Source organism: Pleurodeles waltl, chromosome 9 (assembly GCF_031143425.1).
Source record: "Pleurodeles waltl isolate 20211129_DDA chromosome 9, aPleWal1.hap1.20221129, whole genome shotgun sequence".
Lineage (NCBI taxonomy): Eukaryota > Metazoa > Chordata > Amphibia > Caudata > Salamandridae > Pleurodeles > Pleurodeles waltl.
The window spans coordinates 70,919,331-70,946,095 of NC_090448.1; the positions used below are offsets into that span (position 1 = coordinate 70,919,331).

Here is a 26,765-nt window from a genome sequence, read left to right on the forward strand (position 1 = left end):
TGGCACCATGAGGGGAGTGCCATGTCGACTTGGTCATTTTCTCCCCATCAGCACACACAAGCTGGCAAGCAGTGTGCATGTGCTGAGTGAGGGGTTCCCAGGGTGGCATAAGACATGCTGCAGCCCTTAGAGACCTTCCCTGGCATCAGGGCCCTTGGTACCAGGGGTACCAGTTACAAGGGACTTACCTGGATGCCAGGGTGTACCAACTGTGGAGACAAAGGTACAGTTTTAGGGAAAGAACACTGGTGCTGGGGCCTGGTTAGCATGCCTCAGCACACTTTCAAATCATAACTTGGCATCAGCAAAGGCATAATGTCAGGGGGTAACCATGCCAAGGAGGCATTTCCTTAAGGTCCCCAATGAATAATACCCTAAATATGACCCCAAACAACATTCGTGCCCAGGTAGATGAGCATGGAAGTCTCGCCTCGGCCAACAAAGCCCTCAAAATCTCCACTGTGACAGGTTTCCAGAATTCTCCTGTTTTCTCTGGACCACCTGTTGCATCCTTGAATATATGAAGAGAATAGTTGTATTGAAAAGTTTATTACATAGGGCAGAAAGAAGACAGCACATGATCTTCGCGTCAACTTGTTCCGGAGACACCACAATACTGCTGTGTCCAGAATGCGCCATTGGAATGCCATGTGTGTACATTCTAAATTCTATTTCAAACATAACATCATTCCCCTTCAACCACCATGAGGTGAAGCAAACTAATAAACAACAATAAAAGAATACAGCAAACATTATAATGAAACAGATAATTATAAAAACATTACAACAATGCAATTGGTAACAACATTTTAAACTTAATATGTATCCCTGAGTAACTTCAGAAATCAATAAAACGTTCATGCAACACACATTAATTCAGTACATAGGCGGTCATTACAACATTGGTGGTAAAAGCCGCTTACCACCGTGCAGAAGACCGCCAACACACCGCCGCGGGCGTGGAATTCCGCCACAGCTATTATGACCCACATCTCTGAATCCGACAAAATTCAGACACCCACACAAGTCTGCCACACCAAAGGTCAGTGATAAACTGGCGAAAACAAATCATCCACCGTCACGCCAACAGAAATACGCCCACACTATCACGACACATGAATCCACGCGGCGGTCTTTCATCCGCGGTATTCCATTGGCGGTACACACCGCCGCGCTCAAAATACACACACTCTTACAAAACGCAGCCACATTTGTCAATTCGAAATGCACACACCTGATACACATACACATACCACTCCCACACACTCAATACAATATAAAACACACACCCACATCACCCATGACAACAAATTCAGAAAGAAGGCCAGAGAGACACCACCAGCAAGAACAACAGCATCCACAGGCACACAACACCATCACCCACACAACTTCCATGCACCTCACACAACACACCACTACATATCACCACACTTACCCCGATACCACCCAATGGCACGGCAAAGACACCCCAGGTTCTTGGAGGAGGAGCTCAGTGTCATGGTGGATTATATGATGGAACACCGAATTAAAAACAACTACTAACCTTAACAACGAGGTCGGAACACCAACCTCGTCCTTACTACTAATGATTTTACCACGAATGCCTTAACAACGATATTTCGTTGTAAAGGCATTCCTGATGAAATCATTAGCAATAGGCACCATTCACCCTACATCCCTTACCCCACCCCCCCAACCCCACCCCAAAACCTCAAACCCCCTGACCCCCACCCACTCCCCAAAACCAAAAACACCCCACCCTCCCAACCCCACCCTAAAACCTAAAACCCCCTGACCCCCCACCCACTCCCCAAAACCAAAAACGCCCCACCCTCCCAACCCCACCCTAAAACCTAAAACCCCCTGACCCCCCACCCCCTCCCCAAAACGAAAAACGCCCTACCCCCCCAACCCCACCCTAAAACCTAAAACCCCCTGACCCCCCACCCACTCCCCAAAACCAAAAACGCCCCACCCTCCCAACCCCACCCCAAAACCAAAAAACCCCTGACCCCCCACCCCCTCCCCAAAACCTAAACCCACCACTTACCTTCGCCAACTCCCTTCTTTGTACCTTAACCACGCATGTTCGTTGTTCAGAACATTCGTAGTTAAGGCACAAAAAACCGGAGTCGTGGTTAAAAAAAGCGTTGTTGCGCTTTCGTTAACCACGACTTTCGGGAAAAAAAAGTAGTAAAAAAGGATGTTTCCCGTCATGGTGAAGGAAATCGTCCGGGTAGAGCCACAGCTATTCGGAGCACAGGTGCAGCACACCTCCATAGCTAGGAAGATGGAGCTATGGCGCAGAATAGTGGACAGGGTCAACGCAGTGGGACAACACCCAAGAAATCGGGAGGACATCAGGAAGAGGTGGAACGACCTACGGGGTGAAGGTGCGTTCCGTGGTCTCAAGACACCACCTGGCGGTTCAGCGGACTGGCGGTGGAGCCCCACCTCCTCCCCCACAACTAACAACATGGGAGAAGCAGGTCTTGGCGATTCTGCATCCTGAGGGCCTCGCAGGAGTAGCTGGAGGAATGGACTCTGGTAAGTCAAAGCTTTACTTTTACATCCCCCACCCTACCTGCATGCTATCACATACCCCCACCCTCACCCTCACCCCCAGCACCCCAACTCCTCACAAATGTCCCAACATCACAAACCACACATCCCAACACCAAGCCATGCATGCAACTACAAAGCATGGACACCCATGACCAAAGCATGGCCACTGCACATACCCATACACCCCCCTAAACCACCATCACACAAGCTCCCACACAGGAATGCTAGCACTGGGGTACACGGTCACCCACCCATTGCACACCATTACACACACAGATTTAACAAACATCCTTTTATACCTCTGCAGGACCCCTACCCAACGTCACCGGACAGGAGGGTCCACACATGTCCACACCACCAACAGAAGAGGCCCACAGTGATGACAGCACCTCTGTCCAACTGGAACTAGATGACCAGCCCGGACCATCGGGGACCTCGGGACAGGCGGTTCCCCTCACACAGGCACAGGCCACCACAGACCTTCCCCCCTCTGGAAACACCAGCACAGCACCCACCCAGCGGGCCCATACCTCCGTCCCCAGGACACGTCAATATGCTGTGTTTCCACCACTACAGGGAACCCAGGATAACCCACCACCCCAACAACAACAGGGACCTGGGGGCAGTGACAGTGGGCACACGGTCCAGGGGACGGAGGCACTGGAACACAGGGAAACTGGGAGGGCTGCCATGCGACAGGGGGCGGACAGGCCAAGGGAACCCACTCTCCACGAGGCCCTCTCCTCCATTATGGGAGCATACCACCACTCCGAGGAGACGATGGCAACGGTACTGGCCAAGTTTCAGGAGACCCAGCGCATGCAGGAGGAACTCAGAGCCATCAGCTCCACCCTGGGCACCATCGTAGGGGTGCTGAAGGAAGTACTCAACACCAGGAGGGACACTGTGGCACTACAAGGGGTCCCTGACACTAGCATGGACGATAAACTGCCCACCACCTCTGCCGGCGCTAGTGGACAGGACGCCCCGCCACAGGACCTCCACACCAGCACCCCAGCCCCTGCAGAGGGAGAACCACACTGCAAACGGTCCCTGAGATCCAGGAACAAGACAGAGAACAATGCCAAGACCCCTGCCAAGAAATGAGACCACCCTGATTGTCATCCTACTGTCCCACTTTGTCACCCTGTCCATAATTAAACTGCCCCAGCTCCACTTCTTATGCCCATATGGGCAATGCACCTGTGAGACTAATAGACTGGACTCTGCCATGGACACTCCTCCGCCATCACCTCTCACCATTTCACTACCCCCTCCAATATTTTGCATTTAAATAAACACACCTAAAGCACAAAATGATCTGGAGTCTGTCTGTGATTTCAAAATAGTGTATTAGCAATTACAATGACAATATGTATTTGAAATAGTAATGTCAACATACCTATGTCACACAGCTCTAGTCCATGAGGAATTTAAGCAGATGTCACACAGTGGGACCCACATCTGTGAAACCGTAAGGGAAAGTGACAACTCAGTGACCATACACTGGGTGAAAACGACAGACAGGAGAGAGGTAGTAGTGTAAAAGTACATGTAGTAGGCAGGATTGTATTCTTACCTGTGTTTCACTGGAAATATTGCTGGATCACTGAGTCCCTGTTGTGCATGTCTTCTTCCTCTGCTTCCTCCTCATCACTGTCCACAGGCTCCACAGCTGCCACAACACCGCCATCTGGACCATCCTCCTGCAGAAAAGGCACCTGTCGTCGCAAAGCCAAGTTGTGAAGCATACAGCAGGCCACGATGATCTGGCACACCTTCTTTGGTGAGTAGAATAGGGATCCACCTGTCATATGGAGGCACCTGAACCTGACCTTCAGGAGGCCGAAGGTCCGCTCGATCACCCTCCTAGTTCGTCCATGGGCCTCATTGTAGCGTTCCTCTGACCTGGTCCTGGGATTCCTCACTGGGGTCAGTAGCCATGACAGGTTGGGGTAACCAGAGTCACCTGCAAATGGTGAAGGGCAACTGTTAGACACACACTAACCTGGAGGGATAACCCCAGACCCAGACAACCATTCCCACTAACTTGCTTCCAGGTGCTCACCTAATAGCCACACACGGTGCCTCTGGAGTTGACCCATCACATAAGGGATGCTGCTATTCCACAGGATGTAGGCGTCATGCACTGAGCCAGGGAACATGGCATTCACATGGGAGATGTACTGGTCTGCCAAACATACCATCTGGACATTCATAGAATGATAACTCTTCCGGTTTCTGTACATCTGTTCACTCCTGCGGCGGTACCAAAGCCACATGTGTCCCATCAATGGCACCTATGATGTTGGGGATATGTCCCAGGGCATAGAAATCACCTTTCACTGTAGGCAAATCTGCCACCTGAGGGAAAACGATGTAGCTCCGCATGTGTTTCAGAAGGGCAGACAACACTCTGGACAATACGTTGGAAAACATAGGCTGGGACATCCCTGATGCTATGGCCACAGTTGTTTGAAAAGAGCCACTTGCAAGGAAATGGAGCACTGACAGCACCTGCACTTGAGGGGGGATTCCTTTGGGATGGCGGATTGCTGACATCAGGTCTGGCTCCAACTGGGTACACAGTTCCTGGATTGTGGCACGGTCAAGCCTGTAGGTGATTATCAAATGTCGCTCCTCCATTGTCGACAGGTCCACCAACGGTCGGTACACCGGAGGATGCAGCCATCTCCTCACATGTCCCAGCGGACGGTGCCTATGAAGGACAACAGCAAGCACAGAGTCAAAGAACTCAGAGGTACGTACCCACAGTTTACACAGAACACCAATCATACACAAAAGATGGCCTGTATGTGTGTTGAGACTAGGCCTAGGTATGTGTGACGCAGTTGAAAATGAAGCCATGTGGGCCCCTGAAATGGCGGCTGCCTGACCTGTAAAGTGGGACAATGGGATGTGAGGTAACTGCGCTGGCGTTGTACATCGTCGCAGTAGGCACAATGCTGCATTGGTTAACATTGGACCCTATGGGTCCCAGGAGCCAATGACCATGTACGCCGGCGGTGACGGTACGCACCTCCGCGGACGTGACCGCCATTTTCTATCTGTTCAATCACTCTATACCTGATCTTCGACAGGAGAGGACCTACATTGCAAGTGCTGCTGTGACCTCGGTCTGGAAGAGACAATGGCTCGAGTGTCTGGGGAAAGTGCCCCTGCCTTCACATCGGAGGAGTTGGAGAAGCTCGTGGATGGGGTCCTCCCCCAGTACACGCTACTCTACAGTCCTCAAGACAAACAGGTAAGTACATGGGGAGCATGTTGTATGGGCTATGCCTGTGTGGAGGGGGCTGCATGTAAGAAGGAAGGGGGCAGAGTGCTGCGTGCATGAAAGACGGTGAATGCATGTGCCACATGGCAAGGGTAGGGATGGGGAACAATCACTTTGACGGTGCAGTTGGTAATGACTTCTCTTCTTCCCCTGTACATTTCATGTAGGTCAGCGCCCACCAGAAGAAAGATATTTTGCGTGCCATCGCCAAGGATGTCCGGACCCTGGGGGTCTACCACAGACGGAGCACCCACTGCCGGAAAAGATAGGAGGACATTCGCCGCTGGAGCAAGAAGACGGCGGAGGCTCAGCTGGGGATGGCCTCCCAACGTGGGAGGGGTGCCCATCGCACCATGACCCCCCTGATGTTCAGGATCCTGGTGGTGGCCTACCCGGAGTTGGATGGGCACTTGAGGGCATCATAGCAGACACAAGGGGGTGAGTACACTCTCATTCTGCTGACTTTGCACGCAGTGGAGTTGTCTGGGTGGGGGAGGAGGGCTGTGGGTTTCCGTAGGCATGGCCCCTCCGTAAGGCAGGCCATGTGGCACCCCACCCCACCTCTGTAGACTGCCAAGTACAGCTATTCATGACCCTGTGTCATCTATGTGTGCAGATGTCGTCCATAGCCTTGTAGGCCATTTCCCAGGAATTGAACAGTGGAGCCCAAGAGCGCGGCGTAGTGCAGGGGGCTTCTGTGTCTGTCTTGTCCGCCAACGGTAGCGGTAATCCATGCACTCAACATGTCTTTCTTCTGTCCCCCCCCCCCTTTTTGTGGTCTCCCTGTTCTTGTGTACATTAGCTTCATCAGGCGGAGGAGCAGTGGCACCGGAGCACGAGGGAGCTGCATCCCACATGGCCCTGGAGGGCGAGACTACGGACTCAGAATTCACCAGTGGGACAGAGGGCGATGGGAGCTTCACAGCGGGGACAGGAGCTGACACCAGCGACACGGACACGTCCTCTGATTGGAGCTCCCTTGTGGTGGCGGCAACATCTGTGCCCCCCGCATCTACAGGTACAGCTGCCAGCCCCCCTACCAGCACTGCCCTCCCAGCAGCCCCTCTGCCTTGGCCCCGTGCCCGCTCACCCAGGAGGGTGGGCATCACCTTCGCCCCAGGCACCTCAGGCCCTGCCCCAGTCACCCCTGCTGCCCTCAGTGAGGAGGCCATTGACCTCCTCAGGTCTCTGACTGTTGGGCAGTCTACCATTTTGAATGCCATCCAGGGTGTGGGAAGGCAGTTGCAACAAACTAATGAATACCTGGAGGGCATTCATTCTGGTCAGGCGGCCCTTCACCAAGCTTTTCAAACTCTGGCCTCAGCACTGATGGCAGCCATTGTCCCCATCTCTAGCCTCCCCCCTCCAACTTCCTCCACCCAGACCCAATCCCCTGTACCTCTGCCTATCCCAAGCACACCATCAGACCAGCATGCACACATGTCAACACACAAGGGAAGCTCAGGCAAACATAAGCACCACACATCCCACAGGCACTCACGCAAGCAACACACACATGCAGACACACCAACATCCACTGCCTCCACTGTGTACCCTTCCTCGTCGTCTCCCTCATCCCTCCCAGTCTCGTCTACACTCACACCTGCATGCACTACCTCTACAGCCACTACGTCCCTCACCAGCACACCCACCAGCACACCCCGCTCACGTGCAGTCACCACCCCCACTACCATTCACAAGTCCCCTGTGTCCTCTCCCAGTGTGTCTGTGACGCCCCCTCCCAAGATACACAAACGTAGCCACACACCCACCCAACAGCCATCCACCTCACGACAGCCTCCAGCGCATGCACCTGCACCCAAAGTCACCAAACGTACACCTCCTACTACCACCACCTCTTCCTCCACTCCCAAACCCCCTCCAGCTACCCGTCCCAGTGTGTCCAAGAAATATTTCATGTCCAGCCTTGACCTTTTTCCCACACCTCCCCCACCCCGTCCATCTCATAGGTCCCGAAGTAGCACCTCAGCCACAACATCTCCGGGACCAGTGGTGCCTGTAGTCACTGGTATGTGGAGTGCACCGGCCACCAGGACAGCCAGTGCCCCACCTGTGAAGCATCAGAAGTTGGCCAGTGCCCGGCGGGAGAGGAGGAAGACTCCAGCCACCAAAGCCGCTCCCAGGGGTCCCGGTGGGAGTGTGGAGTCAGCTGTGACACCTCCCAAGGTGGGGAAGGGCCACAAGAAACCCGGCAAGTCTGGGAAGAGCTGCATGGTGGAGAAGACCGCCATCATCCCCGCTGTCCAGGAGGCCACCTCCAGCCCCAGCCCAGCTGCCCAGGAGGCCACCGCCAGCCCCAGCCCCAGCCCAGCTGCCCAGGAGGCCACCGCCAGCTCCAGCCCAGATGCCCAGGAGGGCACCGCCAGCCCAGCTGCCCAGGAAAGCACCGCCAGCCCCAGCCCAGCTGATCCATGAAGGACCGCCAGCCCCAGCTCCGCTGGGCCATGAAGGACTGCCAGCACAAGCACCGCTGGGACATGAAGGACCGCCAGCACAAGCACCGCTGGGCCATGAAGGATCGCCAGCACAAGCACCGCTGGGCCATGAAGGACTGCCAGCACAAGCACCGCTGGGCCATGAAGGACCGCCAGCACAAGCACCGCTGAACAGGGCACCGCCAACTCAAGCACTGCTGAACCGGGCACCGCCAACTCAAGCACCGCTGAACCACTTGAGAGACTGTGGCTTTGCACTCCCCAGGATGTTACAGTGGGCAAACCACCCACTGTGGAGACTTGAGAGACTGTGGCTTTGCACTCCCCAGGATTGAACAGTGGGCAAACCACTCACTGTAGACTTGAGAGACTGTGGCTTTGCACTCCCCAGGATAGATCAGTGGGCATTGAGCCCCCTCGTGGATCTGGCGTCGTGCACTCATCCGGCTGAGGTGCCCCCCCTTCCCTTCCCCCTGAGGTGCCTGTAGTATTTCTATCTGATGCCCCTGCAGTGTTCTCTCTGTTTTGATCGGGTATCGAGTGTGGGCCTCGCCCATGCATTTTGGGCCCAGTGGTCCACGGACTATAAATGGTGCAATACCTGGACTTGTATTATTGGTGTATATATTTGTTTATAGTGTATATATATTTTGGAGTACTGGATTTTAATAGATTACAATCGTTACAATCATTTCATTTTGTCTTTGCATTCTTCCGGGGGTTTGGGGGGTGTAACTGTAATGTATCAACATGTATTAGTGTGTGTGTTGTAGTGGGTGAGGGTGGGGGTGTTGCATGTGTGTCCCCCTGTTTTTTGCCTCCCCCCTCCCCTGTGTCGTAGGTGCAGTACTCACTGTGGTCTTCGGCGCCAGCGTTCGTGCTCCTGGTAGAGGAGCAGGAAGACTATCACAGGTAGAATTTGGAGTTCCGGTTCCATGGTGTCCTCGTTCCTCGTGTGGTGTGTAGAGGTGAGCGTTTTCCCTTCGAAATTCCTGTTTCCGCCGTGTTTTTATCCGCGCTGAATCCGCCCCGGAAAAGGCGGCGGATTGGCCTGTCATAATAGTGTGGGCGGTACATTGTCTCCCGCCTGTCTGATGGCGGTGACCGCCGCGCTGTTTGTTTGTACCGGCCTGGCGGTCTCAGTGTTAAAGTAGCTCTCTTTTTTGGTGGTTTCCGCCACGTCGTAATTGCAATTCTTTTACTGCCAGCCTGTTGGCGGTCTTACTGCCGCTTTAACACCGTCCGCCAGGGTTGTAATGACCACCATAGTCTTTTAAATATTTAGGTAACACAGTATTTCTCCTGCAGATTTTCCTGTTGTCGTCATCAGGAAGCTCAGACCCAGAAGTTTATTTTACCGGATTCCTAATGTATGACCCTCCAGAGTACCCAGAGTACCCACCTCTTAAGATTGTGAATGTGTTACTGTGCAAGGTATCACCATCAAATCAAATCAAATCATTAACATTTATAAAGCGCGCTACTCACCCGTGCGGGTCTCAAGGCGCTAGGGGAAAGAGGGGGTTACTGCTGCTCGAAAAGCCAGGTTTTTAGGAGTCTCCGGAAAACGGAGTGGTCCTGGGTGGTCCTGAGGCTGGTGGGGAGGGAGTTCCAGGTCTTGGCCGCCAGGAAGGAGAAAGATCTCCCACCCGCCGTGGAGCGGCGGATGCGAGGGACGGCAGCGAGCGCGAGGCCAGAGGAACGGAGGAGGCGGGTGGGGACGGAGAAGCTGAGGCGTCGGTTGAGGTATTCCGGTCCCTTGTTGTGGAGGGCTTTGTGTGTGTGGGTGAGAAGTCGAAAGGTGATCCTTTTGCTGACTGGGAGCCAATGCAGGTGTCTCAGGTGTGCGGAGATGTGGCTGTTGCGGGGTACGTCGAGGAAGAGGCGGGCCGAGGTGTTTTGAATGCGTTGCAGGCGATTTTGGAGTTTGGCTGTGGTCCCAGCGTAGAGGGTGTTGCCGTAGTCCAGGCGGCTCGTGACGAGGGCGTGGGTCACGGTTTTTCTAGTGTCGGCGGGGATCCAGCGGAAGATCTTGCGGAGCATGCGGAGGGTGAGGAAGCAGGCGGAGGACACGGCGTTGACTTGCTTGGTCATGGTGAGAAGAGGGTCCAAGATGAAGCCGAGGTTGCGGGCGTGGTCTGTGGGGGTCGGTGCGGTGCCGAGGGCCGTGGGCCGCCAGGAGTCGTCCCAGGCGGACGGGGTGTTGCCGAGGATGAGGACTTCCATTTTTTCAGAGTTCAGCTTTAGGCGGCTGAGCTTCATCCAATCTGCGACGTCCTTCATACCCTCTTGTAGGTTGGTCTTGGCGCTGGCGGGGTCCTTGGTGAGGGAGAGTATAAGTTGGGTGTCGTCGGCGTAGGAGGTGATGATGATGTCGTGCTTGCGTACGATGTTGGCGAGGGGGCTCATGTAGACATTGAAGAGTGTCGGGCTGAGAGATGAGCCTTGAGGTACGCCGCAGATGATCTCGGTGGGTTCTGAGCGAAACGGAAGGAGGTAAACTCTTTGGGAACGGTTTGAGAGGAAGGAGGCGATCCAGTCCAGGGCCTGGCCTTGGATCCCGGTGGAGCGGAGGCGGGTGATTAGGGTGCGGTGACAGACGGTGTCGAAGGCAGCCGAGAGGTCGAGGAGAATGAGGGCGACTGTTTCACCGTTGTCCATCAGGGTTCTGATGTCGTCTGTGACTGAGATGAGGGCGGTTTCCGTGCTGTGATTGGTTCGGAATCCGGTTTGTGAAGGGTCGAGCAGGTTGTTGTCTTCCAGGAAGATGGTCAGCTGTTTGTTGACGGTCTTCTCTATTACCTTGGCTGGGAAAGGCAGGAGAGAGATGGGGCGGAAGTTTTTCAGGTCGCTCGGGTCAGCCGTAGGTTTCTTTAGTAGGGCGTTGACTTCGGCGTGTTTCCAGCATTCGGGGAAGGTAGCATCAGTTATGCCCTCCCCTCCTGGATTACAGCTTGGATTATTTCCTTGCACACGCTCCTTCCTACTACTGATACCTTCCCATCAACCACCAATTTGCAACATCATCCTGAATTTATGTGGGCAAAAGATCTTTCATATTTTCATTTCCTGTTGATGTTTTAACTAATGCTGCACTTCTTTTGCTCCACAATTTACCATTTTCAACCATAATGGCATGATTGGAGACCTTAACTATTCCAGAGGCAGGGAAAAATTTAGAAATACCTCTTTTTTCCCTGGAGGTCTCTTTATTTTTACTAAATCCCCCACACTGACAGATGCATCTTTGGTTCTGTGTAGAGCATCAAAACTTTACTTTTGCTCTAATACTTTGTCTCTCACTGTCTCTGTAGTAGGCAATCTACTGGCTGCTTCCGGTTTGTATAATACCCTTTTGGGGCAAAGGTCACAGGATGAATGCTTACCCCTCAACAATATAAATGGAGGCACTCATGTGGTTGAGTATGGGGTATTGTGATAACTCCATAAGCTATCATGCACTGTATTAAATACATCTTTACTTGCAGCAATTGTCACCTGGATGCTTTCTTTTAACATTCTATTCAACCTTTCAAACATGCCATTTCCTTGCAGACTATACAAAGCTACCGTAAGGTGTTTAATCCCATGTATGCCGAGAAATTCCTGCATGACTCCAGATTTAACTGCACTCCATTGTCTGTGACAATTGTTTGAGAATCCCCTTCTCTGTTAAACAAGGATGTAAGGAATTGAATGAGTTTCTGTTTTAGGTTCCCTCAGGAATTTACACTCAACCCATTTAATGTGATAATTAACCACAATTATGGCATATCTCATCGTCACTGGCATATCCAACATGGGCACCACAAAGTCCATACCTGATTTTTCCCATGGACCATTAGGGCATAAGGGAGTATTACAAACTCTCAAAGATTTGTCAGCATGACTGCAACCTGGACATTCCCCAACCCACAGATTAATCTCATTATCCATCCCTGGCCACCAATAAAATGCACAAATCCTTTTCCTTGTGCTTGTCATGCCAGAATGACCTCGATGTGCTAGACTCACTAACCAGTATCTGAGATTGTTCAGGGGAATAAGAATATTTCCTCGTAACACCAAGTCACCCTCTATGGACAATTTATCCTTAACTTTGTGGAAGGACTTCATACCTTCTTCACTACACCTTTCATGTGGCCAACCTTTAACAATGAATACTTTTAACTTGTTTAAAGCATTATCCATTCTCACACAATCCTCCCATTCTTGCAAGGAAATGGTTTTGTTAACCACAATGATAGCATCAACCATTCCTACCAGCTGCGGCGGCTGCAAATCTCAAGGGGAGGGGTGGGGGAAGGGGTGGAAGGAGTAGGGAGAGGCAATAAAAAATAATGAACAATTAATTTACCTCTTTCTGACACCCCACCTGCTGCCTCAATCCTCTTCTGGTGTACCAGCATTCACTGCTGGGACACCATCACAGGCTCTCCAGCAATCCCGGCGCTGCCTACATGCTATACATAGCATATAAGCAGCATCAGGATTGGTCTGAGTGGCAGTCACTGCCACTCAGACCCAAGCCTGGGGTCTGTGCAGTTTCTCCAACCCGGCTTTGTATGGAGCCGGGTTGGAGAAACCTAAGTGCGCATGTGTGTTTGGCCGGCCTCAGACGGCCGGCTAAACACACATGTGCACCTAGTGCACTCTCCCCTCTTTCCCCCTCCCACCTCCCATAGCCCAGCCCGCCCCTCCCTGCACTGCTGTGCCAGACTCAGAAAAATAAAATGATAGAATGCTATCGTTTTATTTTTCTGCTTCTGGCACAGCCAGTGGGGCAACACTCCTTCACCATAGCGAAGGAGCCGCTCCTGATTCCTACTACACATTTATCCTCCTCTAATACATCTTCATCCTCCTGACTACTTAAAGGACACCTAGACACAAAGGTTGCCCTAGTATTCTTAATTCCTGGAATATGCTTTACTTCAAAATTGAACTTGTACATTCTTGCTAGAAATCTAAATAATCTGGGGCTAGCTTTTCTTAAATCCTTTTCGGTAAGTAGTGACACCAATGGTTTATGTTCCGTGATTAAGGGAAACGTTTGCCTCCAAAAATACGCAGGAAAATACCTTGTTGCCCACACACGTGCTAAGGCTTCACGCTCAATTGTGGTGTAATCATGTTCCGAATCAGAGAGGCATCTCGAGGCAAAAGTTATTGTACTTTCCTTTCCTTCAACCACTTGTGACAAAACAGCCCCCAACCCAATTCCACTGGCATCAACTGTTACAATTGGTTTTGCATCATCCATGAAAGGGTGTAACTCTGGTGTCTCAATGATGAGATGTTTTAAATCAATGACCGCTTCATTCTCTTCAGCCCCCCAAATGTACTCAGCTTCGATAAACCTAGAATAATATTCACACAAGCCAAGGAATGATCTGAGCTGATCCTTGTCTTGTGGTTTTGGACTCAGTTTAATTGCATTAACCAATTGTGACTTGGGTTAGATATCAGTTGTAGATAAAACATGACCCAGATATTCTACTTCAGGTGTCATAAAGCTACATTTTTCTTTCTTAACTGTTAACCTTTGACTCTCGAGAGTACTCAAAACCTTGTCCAAAATGTTTATATGATCTTGCTCATTTTCTGTAAAGATAAGTATATCGTCCTGATAAGCTAAAACATGCTTATTCCCACCAAAGAGTTCAAACATGAGCTTCTGAAACACTGATGGGGCTGAAGCCAAACCAAAAGGTAAGCATAAAAATCTGTATGCACCAGATGGTGTGTTAAATGTGGTCAAATGTCTAGATTCTGTACACAAATCAATTTGATGATACGCTGCACGTTAAACTATGGTAGAAAAAACTTTTTTGCATTCCCCAACTGTGCTAACATTTCCCGAATTTTGGGGAAGGGAAAAGATTCTACCAAAATGTTTTTGTTGAGGGATCTCAAGTCCACACAAAGTCTTAGTTCCCCATTTTTCTTTTTGGCCACTACTATTGGAGAGACCCACTCATAAGAATTGACAGATTCAATAACTCTGTCTGAATGCAACTTGTCCAAATGCTCCTTTAACTGATCCCTCACACTCAAAGGAATATTTCTTACTTCGTGCACTACAGGAATTGCATCGTTTAAAAAAAAAAAAATTCATGGTTAAATCCTCTCACCAGACCAAGACGATCTTCAAATAGAACTTTATGCGTCCCAATAATTGAATTCACAGAGCTAGGCAGCATGGTTGGTTCTACCAGAGATATAGGATGAATAGTACCAGATCTCAATATCATTCTGAGTGCACCTTGATCTCTCCACCCTAATATGTTGTATCCTTTTCTTGCCACATACATTTTCGTAATTATCGATCTATCCTGAAATTGAACAGAATTTTTAAAGAATCCTAATCATTTAATATTGTGCCCTCCAAAAGCAACAGTGCGGATATCTGGAGGCGATAAACAACACAAAGCCAAATTAGTCTTATATAATGTTTCAGTGAGAATGGAAATAGGTGATCCATACTCAACTTTAACTTTTACTTTGACTTTATCAATGCATATGTCACAATTAGGGTCACTAGTGTGATCTTGATTCGCCTCCAACATGTTAACTGATAACACAACTCGGCTGTCAAAGTCATCGACTAATTCAGCTGTGTTAACTGCACTTTCTTCCTTTACCAAACTCAGGCTTTGTGTGTTTCTACAGACTTTTGTAAAGTGTCCTAAGTGCACATGTGTGTCTATTTTCATGCATCTAAGGCACAACTTATTTATGGACTGCAATCTTTGCTTTGGCCATATGGTTATGAGATCCGCATCGGAAACAATTACCATAGGTTCCTCCTTTTTTAAAATATTTTTCAGTAGTAATAAACGATTTAGTTTTAATAGTTATTGCATTAATATGTTCAGTGGTTACATGTTCTTTTACTGCATTCAGGTCTTTTGAAGCTTCAATAGATCTTTTGATTCCTCTTGCAATTTCTAATGTTTTTTGTAAATCCGGATCATGACAACACAATAGTTTCTCTTAAATATGTTGATCAAGACAATTGCCATCAATTTGATATCTAAAATAGTTGTTCAAGTCACCATCAAAGTTACGAGTAGCTGCCAATTCCATTAGTTCTGCCAAGAGTGTATTTATTGACTCGTGTTGCAATTGTTTCCAAGTAAATAATCTGTGTCTCTCCACAATGATGCTCGATTCATCCTTAAAGTGGTTCTCAAATCTGGTAACTGCTTTCGTATATCCCATTCTGTATTAGGAGCTTGCAAAACAGTAGATAGATGATCAAAAGTGCATTGACCTTCGGCACCCAGGCAATTATAAAGGAGTGCTAATTTCCGGTTTGCAGGAAATTGGTCACCGTCAATGGCAATCAAATAGCTATCAAACTTTTTGAAACAATGCACCCACTTATATTTCCTAATTCCTGGTTCATCTAAAAATGGTGAAGGAAAATTTGCGCTCTGAATTTTTAGTAAATATAGATGAGTTAAGATTTTTATTAAATTTAGTTAACGCTGAGTTGAAATGTTATAATTTTACAATAACAGGCAATGTTTGATAATAGCATGCCTGTCGCTGTGTCAGTGCTGTATGTAGATTAAAATGAGAACAAGAACAACCAATTATTGATAGTCATTGTCGTATGTTCATATAAGTTGATGGATTTTTCCCAAAATATTGCTGCCGTTGGCATCATTGTTAATTTCTACAAGTGGTTGAGCTTGTTTCTCAGCTTGAAACGTTATCATGTCATCACATGTATGTTGTGACGTGGAACAGAGTGCATGAGAGGATGCACGAGCTAGCTCTTCTTAAGTAAGTACAGTAATTGCCCAAAATGGTAATTAGTAGTTTTTGTGGCCGCTTAGTAAAATTAATTAAGTATTGTGGACGTGCTGTGTACTCACCGGCGAAAAATGCTTAGATGTCTTTGTGTTAAAAAGGCGTACTGGTGCTGTCTTGGTTGCGTGGATGACGTTTCCCTCGTTGCCACAGAAATCGTGTCACATCCTTGAATACACGACGAGAATAGTTGAATTGAAGAGTTTATGATATAGTGAAGAAAGAAGACAGCACACCCCCTTCTCGTCGACTCATTTTGGAGACACCACGAAACTGCAGTGTCCCGAACGTGCTGTCAGAATGCCATGTGTGTTACATTCTAAATTCTATTTCAGAACATAACACCACCCCTCTAGTTTCCTCTTAGCCATTTCACCTCCACATGGATTGTACCCCCTAAACCACTTTCTGTGAAATGCAGTCCCCACTGTTTCAGCCCCAGTTGTCACTCATGCCAACCATTTCTCAACCTGCTCCACTAAAAAATGATCATTTCCATTCACCTATCCTCCACCCTCAGTCCTGAATTTTCACTGCACCTCGCACCTTATTGCTCCTACTTGTTCCTCTCTAGCCTGCAAGTCTTCCTTGTTTACTTCTCAATGGACCATTCAACAAGCTACATAGCTTTCACAGTTCCATCTCCGACAGGTCCCGAGGTACAGCTTGTCTAATCACTTCAATCACTCAGGGCCTGATTTAGAGTTTGGCGGACGAGTTACTCTGTCACAAACATAACCGATATCCCATCTGCCGTATTACGATTCCCATAGAATATAATGGGATAGTTGTACGGCAGATGGGATTTCATTCACAATTGTGACTGAGTAACCCCATCTGCCAAACTCTAGATCAGGCCCTCAATTGGCTACAGAAGGTTCAAAACACGGAAACCCTCTTGTTGTTCAAATGTTTTCGTCTTGACTATATTTCCCATTACCTCAGTGCCCTGCGTTGGTTGCCAATTAAGAAAAGGACCTCGTTTAAAGCTTTGGTGCTTGCTCATTGTGCCCTTTATGGCTCTGGCCTTCAATAACCTTCAGACAGACTTGCATATTATTGACTCTCTTGTGCACTACGTCCATCAGATGCTTTGCTTGCAGTGATTCCTAAAGTCAAACTGATCAGGAAAAGGGGAGCTTCCTTTATGGTAGCACAATCTTGGACTCGCCTCCCACTCAAACTCTGCAGCATCAGCAAGGAACTTCAGTTCTGTAAGCTTCTTAAAACAAGGCTCTTTACGTTATGATGCTGTTTTTAAAAATTGTTAGTTCCTTGCCCTTAGGGCTGGGACAGTCCTTGGGGCAACTGTGTGTGGTATAAATTGTATAATTCGTTTGTTCATTCTTGCATGCTTCTGTCATCCGACTCATTAACCGAACCATGGAACTTTACCCACTGTGAACGAGATAACACCCCAGCCACCCCATTGTCGAAATATATAATGTATATCAATCTAAACGGAATATTCCACTTCAAACATATCTAGACCAGCTCTCTAAAGGCGTGAAACATATTAATGTTTTGTAGTTATCATGTGGATCACATACACTGCTGATGCATTATCATTCACAAATGTCACTTTTTTTCCTTAAGTTCCTTCCCCCAAAATATCACCACAACCACCACTGGGAAAATTCTAAAAAGGCTATGCTGTGTCTCTTGTTCGTCCATGGCAGTGCCCACTTATCTGCTCATCTCTGCTCATTTCAGTAAACGGTGAACCCCCCTGTTCCACATGCATTACAGAAGATCTCTATTGTCCATGTTAACGGGTCATCCTGAAACCATAATGTCACTCCATTTTACTGTTCTAGGAATTTTAACCACATCTGTAAATCTTGTCTTACTCTTCCTGTCACTTTCACCCTGTGGTGCAGTTTTGTACCTACCCCTCATAGCAAAAGTCAGCTGTCTACAGAATGCTCTGCCAGGAGCCACCGCCCTGCATATGAAGTTCAGGTGTCCAAGTGCCTGTTGAAGTTTCCTTAACTCACACTTTTCCTTACTAGTCTCCTCTTTCAATAGTTTGCTCAAAAAATTCATTTTGCGTCAGGTAACTGTGACACCAACTGAGTACAAATCAATCCCCAGAAATGTCAGTCTTGGGCATGGGCCCTTTGCCTTTTCTGGCGGCTAGTAGTATGGCAAACTGTTCATCCATTCAGTCCAACTTCTTCATCAGTCTTTTTCATTGGCCCTTTTCTACCGCTCTGCCCACTATCAAGAAATAATCCAAAAAGTGCAGCTCCTGCTAAGTCGAGCCACTTGCCTCACCACCCAGTCCACGAATGTGCTGAATTTCTCAAATACTGTACAGGTCACCGTATGCCCCATTGGCAACGATTTGTCAACATAGTTTTGGCCTTGAAAGTGTACTCCTAGCAAATGAAAAGCATCGGAGTGGACAGGTAGAAGCATAAATGCTGACTTTGTATGCTGACTTTATGTCAACCTTTCTCATCTCCGAGCCTGTATTGCACTTTCTCACCAGTTCCATTGCCTGGTCAATACCTGCGTAGTAGACTGAGCAATCACTTTGCACTATGAAGCTGTTTATAGATTTTCCTTCTGGCCATAAGAGATGGTGAATAGGACTACATTTGCTTGCTGTATTCTTTGCGCCTATACCTAGTGGCAAGGCTATCAGTTCTGGGATTGGTGGCTCCTGAAACAGGCCTGCCATCCTACCTCCCTCCACCGCTGTCTCCAATTTCTCTGAAACAACTTGTGTTTTGTCTTCACAAGATCCTAGATTATCAGAACTCCTGCATTTTTTGGGTCCTTTGTTGGGTTTCCTACATCCCTCAATAAACCTTCCAACAGAAACTCGGCTGCCACCCTCTCATAGTACTGGAGTAGCCATGTTTCATGGCTTCAGTTTAATCAATCTAGCTGTCCTTACGCAGTACACCCCAGTTCTCACTGCCAGTTTGGTGCTGCACTTGTCTTTGGCATACATCATTAAGGGGTGTAGCACTGCACTTTGAGCAGCCGTGATGAAATTGGCACAGGAATCGGTGACTGGCCCCTTTGTTAACATTCCACAATGCTTCTCTTGGTCCATGCCTGAGCATACCCTCATCCCCTTGGGGTATGATGCCTTGGAAATGCCATGTAGGGCAGTGGTGAGCCACTAGGTATATGAACAGATGTTTGAGACCTGGTCAGTTTTATAAATTGGAGCCAGAGTCCATTATCCAAGTGACCCCATGGTTTTGTAGGTGTTGCAGATTTCTGCAAAATTCTGTGTCATACCGAAACCACACAAACCCACCAACACTTATGCTGGCTGACCAGACCAAATCCATGTACTCCCATAATGCCACACAATGTTCTTTGGGAACTTTTCACATAAGGTAATGGCAAACATTGTGAAAGCTGCCATCCATGTATCTATGTTAACTTGTACTCTTGGACCTTTGGCCAGCTTTATCTCTCTGCCTTAAAAGTTTTGCACCTAAACTCCCTGTGCAATAGTTTAAAAATTCAACCTAATAATTCACTCATATTTTTTCTTTGGTGTTCAGCAAATGATCACCCCAAACGATCTGATGCTCCTGTGAATGCATTTTTCTTTCTTTTCAAGAATCAAATGCACAACGAGGTTGACAAAACTTTTGACTCAGTAAGATGCGTGGTGAACCATAAACAATTTCTTCAACACCACCCCAATAATTTCGACACCTTGACCAATGTGGCCACGGAAGGACAACTCCAATCAGGAATATAGTTCAAAGCTTTAATAAAAACACAAGCTCAAAGTCATGTAGACTATGTGTGAAACCAAGTTATAGAGATACATAGGCCCGTATTTATACTTTTTTTAGCGCCGCATTTGCGCCGCTTTTTGACGCAAAACGGCACAAACCTACAAAATACAATGGTATTTTGCAAGTTTGCGCCGTTTTTGCGTCAAAAAACGACGCAAATGCGGCGCTAAAAAAGTATAAATACGGCCCATAATCACCAAGGGTTGACCAAGGTAATGAAATAAATTCAGGCATACAAACATCAACAAAACTAAGCATTCAAGAAGAATGATACAGAAAGTCAATAGAAATATCTTAAGCACAGAAACCTCATGATGCTCAGATTTCACAATCATTTAGTCAATTCAAATTCAATCAAGTCAATAACCAGTTGCTGGACACAATCAACCCTCTGACTAACCAAATTAGAGACATACATGTGTGGTGAGTAACAAATACAGGCAAAATACAAAATACAAAAAGGACAAAAATAATTTGGAAAATAGAAGAACTCAGGCGACTGGGCACTAATTAAGAAAAATAAAATAATAGGTGTCAGCTTGGTGGAGAGTCAAAGGAAAGGGCATGTCAAAGGCAAAGGGAAAATGGCAGATAGGAAGATACCTCTCCGAAGGATCCATTATTCAAGGAATCTTCATCTGCAAACCATCTGGTCAGCAAGCATCAGGAGAGTGTCTGTCCCAAGCCAAGACAAGGCTGCTTCGCATCTCCTATACATCTGCATCTGAGCAAAGTTCGATCAGCAGTGACATATTAATCCACATGAAATGTCCCAGTTGGCTCCTATGATAAGTTCATATGAAGAGAAATGGAAATCATCCAATTAGGATCATTTGCAGACCTCAGATTGCAACAGTCCAACATTTTCCCAGGTCTGTCATGAGAACATCTCCTCTTTTTGTGTGACTCGAGACAATTGTAACAATTTTGTAAAAATCAGACCGTGTTCCTGCATTATATCCAATTAAAGGTCAAACAAATACAGTTCTTCTATGGTTAAACAATGGACTTTTTACAAGTGGGACTTTATTCTCCTGGAAATGAAATGTGAAAGGTTTCATGTTATGAAAAAAACAATTCAGCACGTCTCCATGACTACAAAATGCAAGCTCTGAAGACCTCAGTTACATATAATACGCAAACTTATAAATTCCTCATTTATAATATATCATCAGTGTAAGTAATCACTGTGGTGAGGATCTGAGGGGGTTGACCTAACCCTTCTGCCCTTATATTCAATTGGCTGTTTCACAAAAATCTCACCGCTGCTGGGTTGTCCCTGTCCTACTCACACCCTGCTCCACTCTACCTTCTTGATGGAGAATGACCCGGGGCCCTGCCACAGCTGTAGCCTTCTCTGTTGCTCCCCTTGTATCTCCGCTGGCATTCTGTCTCTGGCTGGCCATGTCATTCCCACCTGCAGCGTGCTAGTGATTGGGTGGCACCATTGTCCTTTGTTGATGCCCACCCAGTGAGCCACCTCAGCCCTAAGGGAAGCGCTCCACAAGGTTGCCTCTCCTGCACTTCTTCCACGTCTCTTCGGTGGCTGATGCACCTTTGCTGCTATCACCTGAGGTAACTTCTGTGATCTTGTCCCTGGCACTAGTTCCGACTGGCCCATCGCTCTTACTTTCCAATCGGACTCTGCAGGTGGAAAACATGTTCTTTTCTATCTTCCTCCTGTGATGAAGGGGCCCAATGTGTCGTCCCCTGTTGGCAATGCCTGGAGGGTGATTCATCCTTTTGTTTAGTGCCCAAGCTCCTATACCTCTTTGGGGGTGAGCCACAAGCCATAATGGCAGTGCTGACCCCTGCTGATGCCACACTCTCTGGCCTGGCTTCTGCATCTCTACAGCTGGCTGGGAGTGATGCATGGGTGCCAATCTTCCTGCCATCCTGAGAGCTGCATTTGCACTATTTATGTCCTCTTATGTCGGAGGGGGGTTCCCAGGCACTTTTATCACTTGGCACTGTAGGAGAAATGCAACTGCGGTCACCATAGGCATGATGACACATCACAGCAGCCACATTGCCATCTGCGTCAATATGCACCTCCTCTCCAGCTCCTAAATCTCCTGGGCATTGAGGGCACTACCATGGAGGTCATTTAGGGGTTGCCAGGGGTCACAGCTGCGACCTTTGGCTTGCCCCTCACAGCCCCTGGCACTGCCTTTTCGATCCCTGGCCTCTGAAACGGCAAAATGAGTCCCAGGCACACAAGGGCATCTCCACTTTTCTTGTTTTTGTCAATTCTTTATTACTCTAATAGTGAATAATATGTTATTATTCACAATTAGTGTAATACAGAATGAATTACAGTTTTCTGGAATATGACCCTCCCTGGCAGTTGAGTTAAGTAAAAAATGATTATAAATGAATGTTGAGGGCGCTCTTGCAGCTGAGAGCGTGCTTATGTGAGAACGAGTGTGTGTATGTGTAAGGATGCATGTGTGAGTGAAAGTAAAAGTTGAATGGCAGATGATGGCACCTCCGCTACCCATGGCACTTTGCCGAATTGACGCTCATGGGCACTACCCGTCCATCCACCGGGTCCCACTATGGCCATGCAGACCAGTTCCACTGCTACAGTAGGAGTCTGAGCTGTTGATAGAGCTAGAGGAAAGGTCCACCAAAAGTTGGCAGAGAGTCCCCCAGAAAAAGGGAAGAGGAAGGGTGAGAGAGAAAGGAATCACACCCTGGAAGGTTGCTAACATTATTTCTGGAGAGGTTACTTTTCTGCAGTGAATTGTCCTATAATCTTAATATTATTGTGATGTTCTTTCCAAGGAAAAGAGTTGTAATGGGACCAGCTTACATGTGATAAGACCTCTTCCCATGAACCTTATAGGAACATTGTGGAATGGTATTGGATGGCCAACTTCAGGCATCTTGTCAGGCAATATGAACTAAATAATGTAGAAAGGTATGTAGGAGCTCTGCTAAGGAAGGCCCAGTGGTTCAGATGGAGAGCTTTCCTTTCCATTCAGTACTTTTTTAGGTCGAGTGTGCAAGAGCTTTGACCTCTTGTAAGACTTGTGGGCTTTTCACCATGCCCACGACACGCCCATCACTTTCACTTGTTCGTGGGCTTGCCTTTCAAAAATCCTTTCTTATCATTGGTAAATGCTTTACGTTTGTCCCTTCTAGGGGCAGTTTTGTTATCCTTGCAAAATACCCCTGTTACATGAGTAATTGCTAGATTGCTGATACTTTTGACTGCAAGCAAACTTATTTTTCTTTTTGCGTCTCTCCTTTGCGCTCATGGCGGCCATGACACTTTGAATCACCTCGCTTATGTCAACTGTTTTACTTTTTATTTTCAAATTAAGTGGCAAGAAACGTCCAGTTAGGAATTTGCAACGCTAATAGCTCTAACTCAAGCAAATGTGAGACCCATTGTATTGCAAATGCTTGTTTGACTAGTAGTAGTGCTAGGTGATGTGTTCTAAACCAGCTTTGGGGACACCATTGAGAGGATCGGTCAATTAGAAAGTGTGACATCTTCAAGAATGGCAATGTTAGAAAACCAGTCCTGGTCACATCTTCCTGGGGATGTGAATTGCAGGTGATACAGTCTGAACCTTTGGACTTCCTGAGTGAGTGGAGTCTCTTCTTTACCTACAGGTCTCAGTTCAGCACAGTGGGAGAGACCAGAGATGACTAAAGAGATGTGTATTATCCTGTACACATTTCAAACATCATGAGGAAGGGACTCTATTCTGGTCTGGTCTGTCGATTGCTTCTAGCAGGCCTTGGGGCTAAATGTAGGTCACAATCCAGAAACAACACAAGGATGAAACTACTACAAGATTTCCGAGGCACAGCTTCTGCCCAAACGACAGAGAAGTGACACTAATTTAATCCTAAACAGGAAACTACCGTTTAGTAGTGCTTGGAAGGTATTCTTTAGGAGATGTTCCTGGAAGTTGTTCTTTTGTTCCAAGTACATGGCCATCCCATGTAAACACTGTCCCACCTCAAGGTGATCAGGAGTTTCTGTAATCACTAACATTTTATGAAGTGTTATAATGAACACCTTTGTGGTAAGTTTAAAAAAAGACCCATGCGCTATGTACCCTTGCCATCTAAAAACTCATGGTGATGGGACAGTATCCACTTACCATTGTGGGTGGGGAGACACCTTAAATTCTCCTCCAGTGTCTATCAGTCTGCTGATAAAGGAACAAAATCACAGTGGAGCATCCCTTGTGAGTGTCTTGAAGCAAGGCCACTCTACAGAAAATATCTTAAGGGAGGCCAGAATCCACACAACGAAGGCAGGATGGACAGTCAATAGGGACTTTCATTCCAACAGGGAGAGAATGGGCAAAACAGTCAGTTGTAAGATATTGGGAGATAGAATGGTTTTGGAAGCAGTTGATAAGACCCTAGTATGCCATTTTGGGCTTGTGGACGAAAGTGTTAAGGGGGTTGTAGCCATCCAGCATTGATTCAATGGCAGAGAGAGACTGTGGTCATTATCGGCTTGGCGTGAGATCATGGGACTTGACGTAGCACTGAGACAATGAGTAGAATCTTGAGGTAGCGGAGAAGGGGCACTAGGAATGTGCAGCTTCAGAGGTACCTAATCTTCACCTAGTTGTTAGAAGTATGAGTGATCAACACTATCAAAGGATGCAATGTGATCACATAGGATGAGGGTGGAGGGCAGATAGGCGCAATGCATACTGTGTGCTTACCTACTAAGGACATACTCTGTATTTACAAACCAGAGGACTGTCACATGCACATAGCAACATGATGCTGTAATTCATTGATGGGATTCTTTGTTCTATATGAAGCTATACAGTGTCTCTCTACTACTATGTATCTTGTGAAAACAATTGTATCTTAGAGAACCTGATGTTATAAATGAAGTAAACCTGTCATTCCAAACCCACAGGACAGCGACATTTTAAGTGACGAACGTTGGCAGTTCACGGTTATAATTCAAGAACCAGCTGAATTTCTCTGCATTGACCGAGAGGTAAATTTACCTGCTTCACAAATTGTATTTTTTATAGTGCGAGTCAGGGGGGTGTTAATGCACTTTTAAACAGATTTGAAATTGATAGAAGAATGGAATGTGTTTAGGGACAGACCTCAGTCTACCTCAGCTTGAATAGTGTGCAGCATCAGTGGTAAGACTGCACTTTGAAGCGTACCACGTTCATGGACCCCCTCATTTTTACCTCTTGTTTTTTATAATACAGGAGTGTGTTCTGTCTAGATTGAAGCAGGCCACATCAAAGGGTAGTCACCTTTGATGTGCTGCTCACTGCATAATCAGTCCTCCCAATCCCCCACAAGTGATTTTCAAGTCTTGGATACAGAGGAATACTATAAAGTGATGGCTGGAATGCTTGAATTCATCTCAGTCACTGGTAATTACTCTGTGCCACATCCCAGTCCATGTTGGTCCATCATGCCATTTCAGGCAGGACCCAGACATGTGCAAATCTGCCTTAATCCTGCTCAACAGGAACAGCCCAGCCAGAAGTGCCAAGTCAGGTCCCCTTCGAACAGCAACACAAGCAGCGTAAGACTGTTTTTTGCATATTTGGGCTTCTTCAGTTAGGTGCAGCTTGAGTCCAGTCGCACAGTGGGCACGAAACTCACGTATGGGCATACCTGTTGCACTTAAGGCATCACACTGAGGAAAAACAAAAAAGTGATGGGTGAAATCCTTACTATGATCTCTGCCACTGATAATTATTCACGGCCACATCCCTACTCATTGATTTTTTTTTTTACCTCTGACAGGAAACATCCACATGCAGATCAGCCGTGTCTCGTTCCAGAAGAGGCATGTTAAGCAATTTGACTCAGGCTTACTTCCACTGGCTTCCATTCTGCTCATATCACTAACACCTGTTTGGAAGTATTTCAGAGAGTCTGCAAAGGTTTATAAACTGTACTTGTAAATAAAAAAAACAATGCCACAGACTATGAATGATGAATGCAGCAGTAAGTGCATCCACACCTCTTGACATGGTGGTTTGCTTCGTATTTTTTACCTGTGGTGGTAGCCGGCAGACAGGCGCATTCAGTGCTTAATTTGTAAACAATTAAGTGCCAGGGCCTAAGGTACTGCACATGGGTCCCCTGCAGCTGGCACAACCCACATGTCACTTGAAACTGAAGGTTTAAATCGTAATTTTATCCGTTTCTTTTAGATATATTAAATAGTTAAACGTTCCACTAATAAACTCACATAGCCACCATGTGGTAGATTCTCATAAGCATATGCTCGGCACCTGCAAACACCAGCACATATTAAGCACTGGGTGCATTGTTATCTATTGGAGCCATTTCTTTTATAGATAGCAACTGCTCTAAGTGCATATGCACTTTCAAAGGCCTTAAACTAGAAAATCACTTCCTGCTATGAAAAATGGTTGTTTCAGCAGCAACTGCAGAGTTTGTTCTAGGTGTACAGCCTCAGTTAAGGTCTTTACAGACACTATCTCCAGGCAGGATCTTTTCACCAACAAATCATTGATTCCAGATTTGGTAGTCTAAATAGGTGCACAGAGAGAAAACACTATACCCAGAATGCATTAGGTTATCATAGGAAAGTCCAGGAATGGAAACACTGTCTGTAATTACCTGGAGTGAAACGGCCACCCTAGTTTGTTCTGGCAGTAACTATTAAGAGAATGCACGTGTCATAAACATAACAAGTTTTATTTTCTTTCCACCAGGACTTTCTAAAACTCTTCCTTTCGTCTGGGGGGAATATAATGGGAGACCCGGAGCAAGTCATGTTTCTGAGGTAGGGGAACCCATGTTGCTGAAAGGTTCTTTGTATGCTTTTGTGAATTTGTTGATTATTTTGAGGCTGCCTTAAGACGC

General features: G+C 47.3%; 1 protein-coding gene across 1 annotated transcript in view; it reads left to right on the plus strand.

Annotated features, from left to right (window-relative positions):
• The window catches only part of LOC138259584 (uncharacterized), a 120,994-nt gene extending 95,216 nt beyond the window's left edge, over nucleotides 1-25,778 (plus strand). Inside the window, exons 8-9 of the mRNA XM_069207418.1 lie at nucleotides 24,814-24,897; nucleotides 25,674-25,778. Coding sequence (XP_069063519.1) covers nucleotides 24,814-24,897; nucleotides 25,674-25,778 — 189 coding nt within the window. The remainder of the gene's footprint in view (nucleotides 1-24,813; nucleotides 24,898-25,673) is intronic.
• The last annotated feature ends 987 nt before the right edge of the window (nucleotides 25,779-26,765 follow it).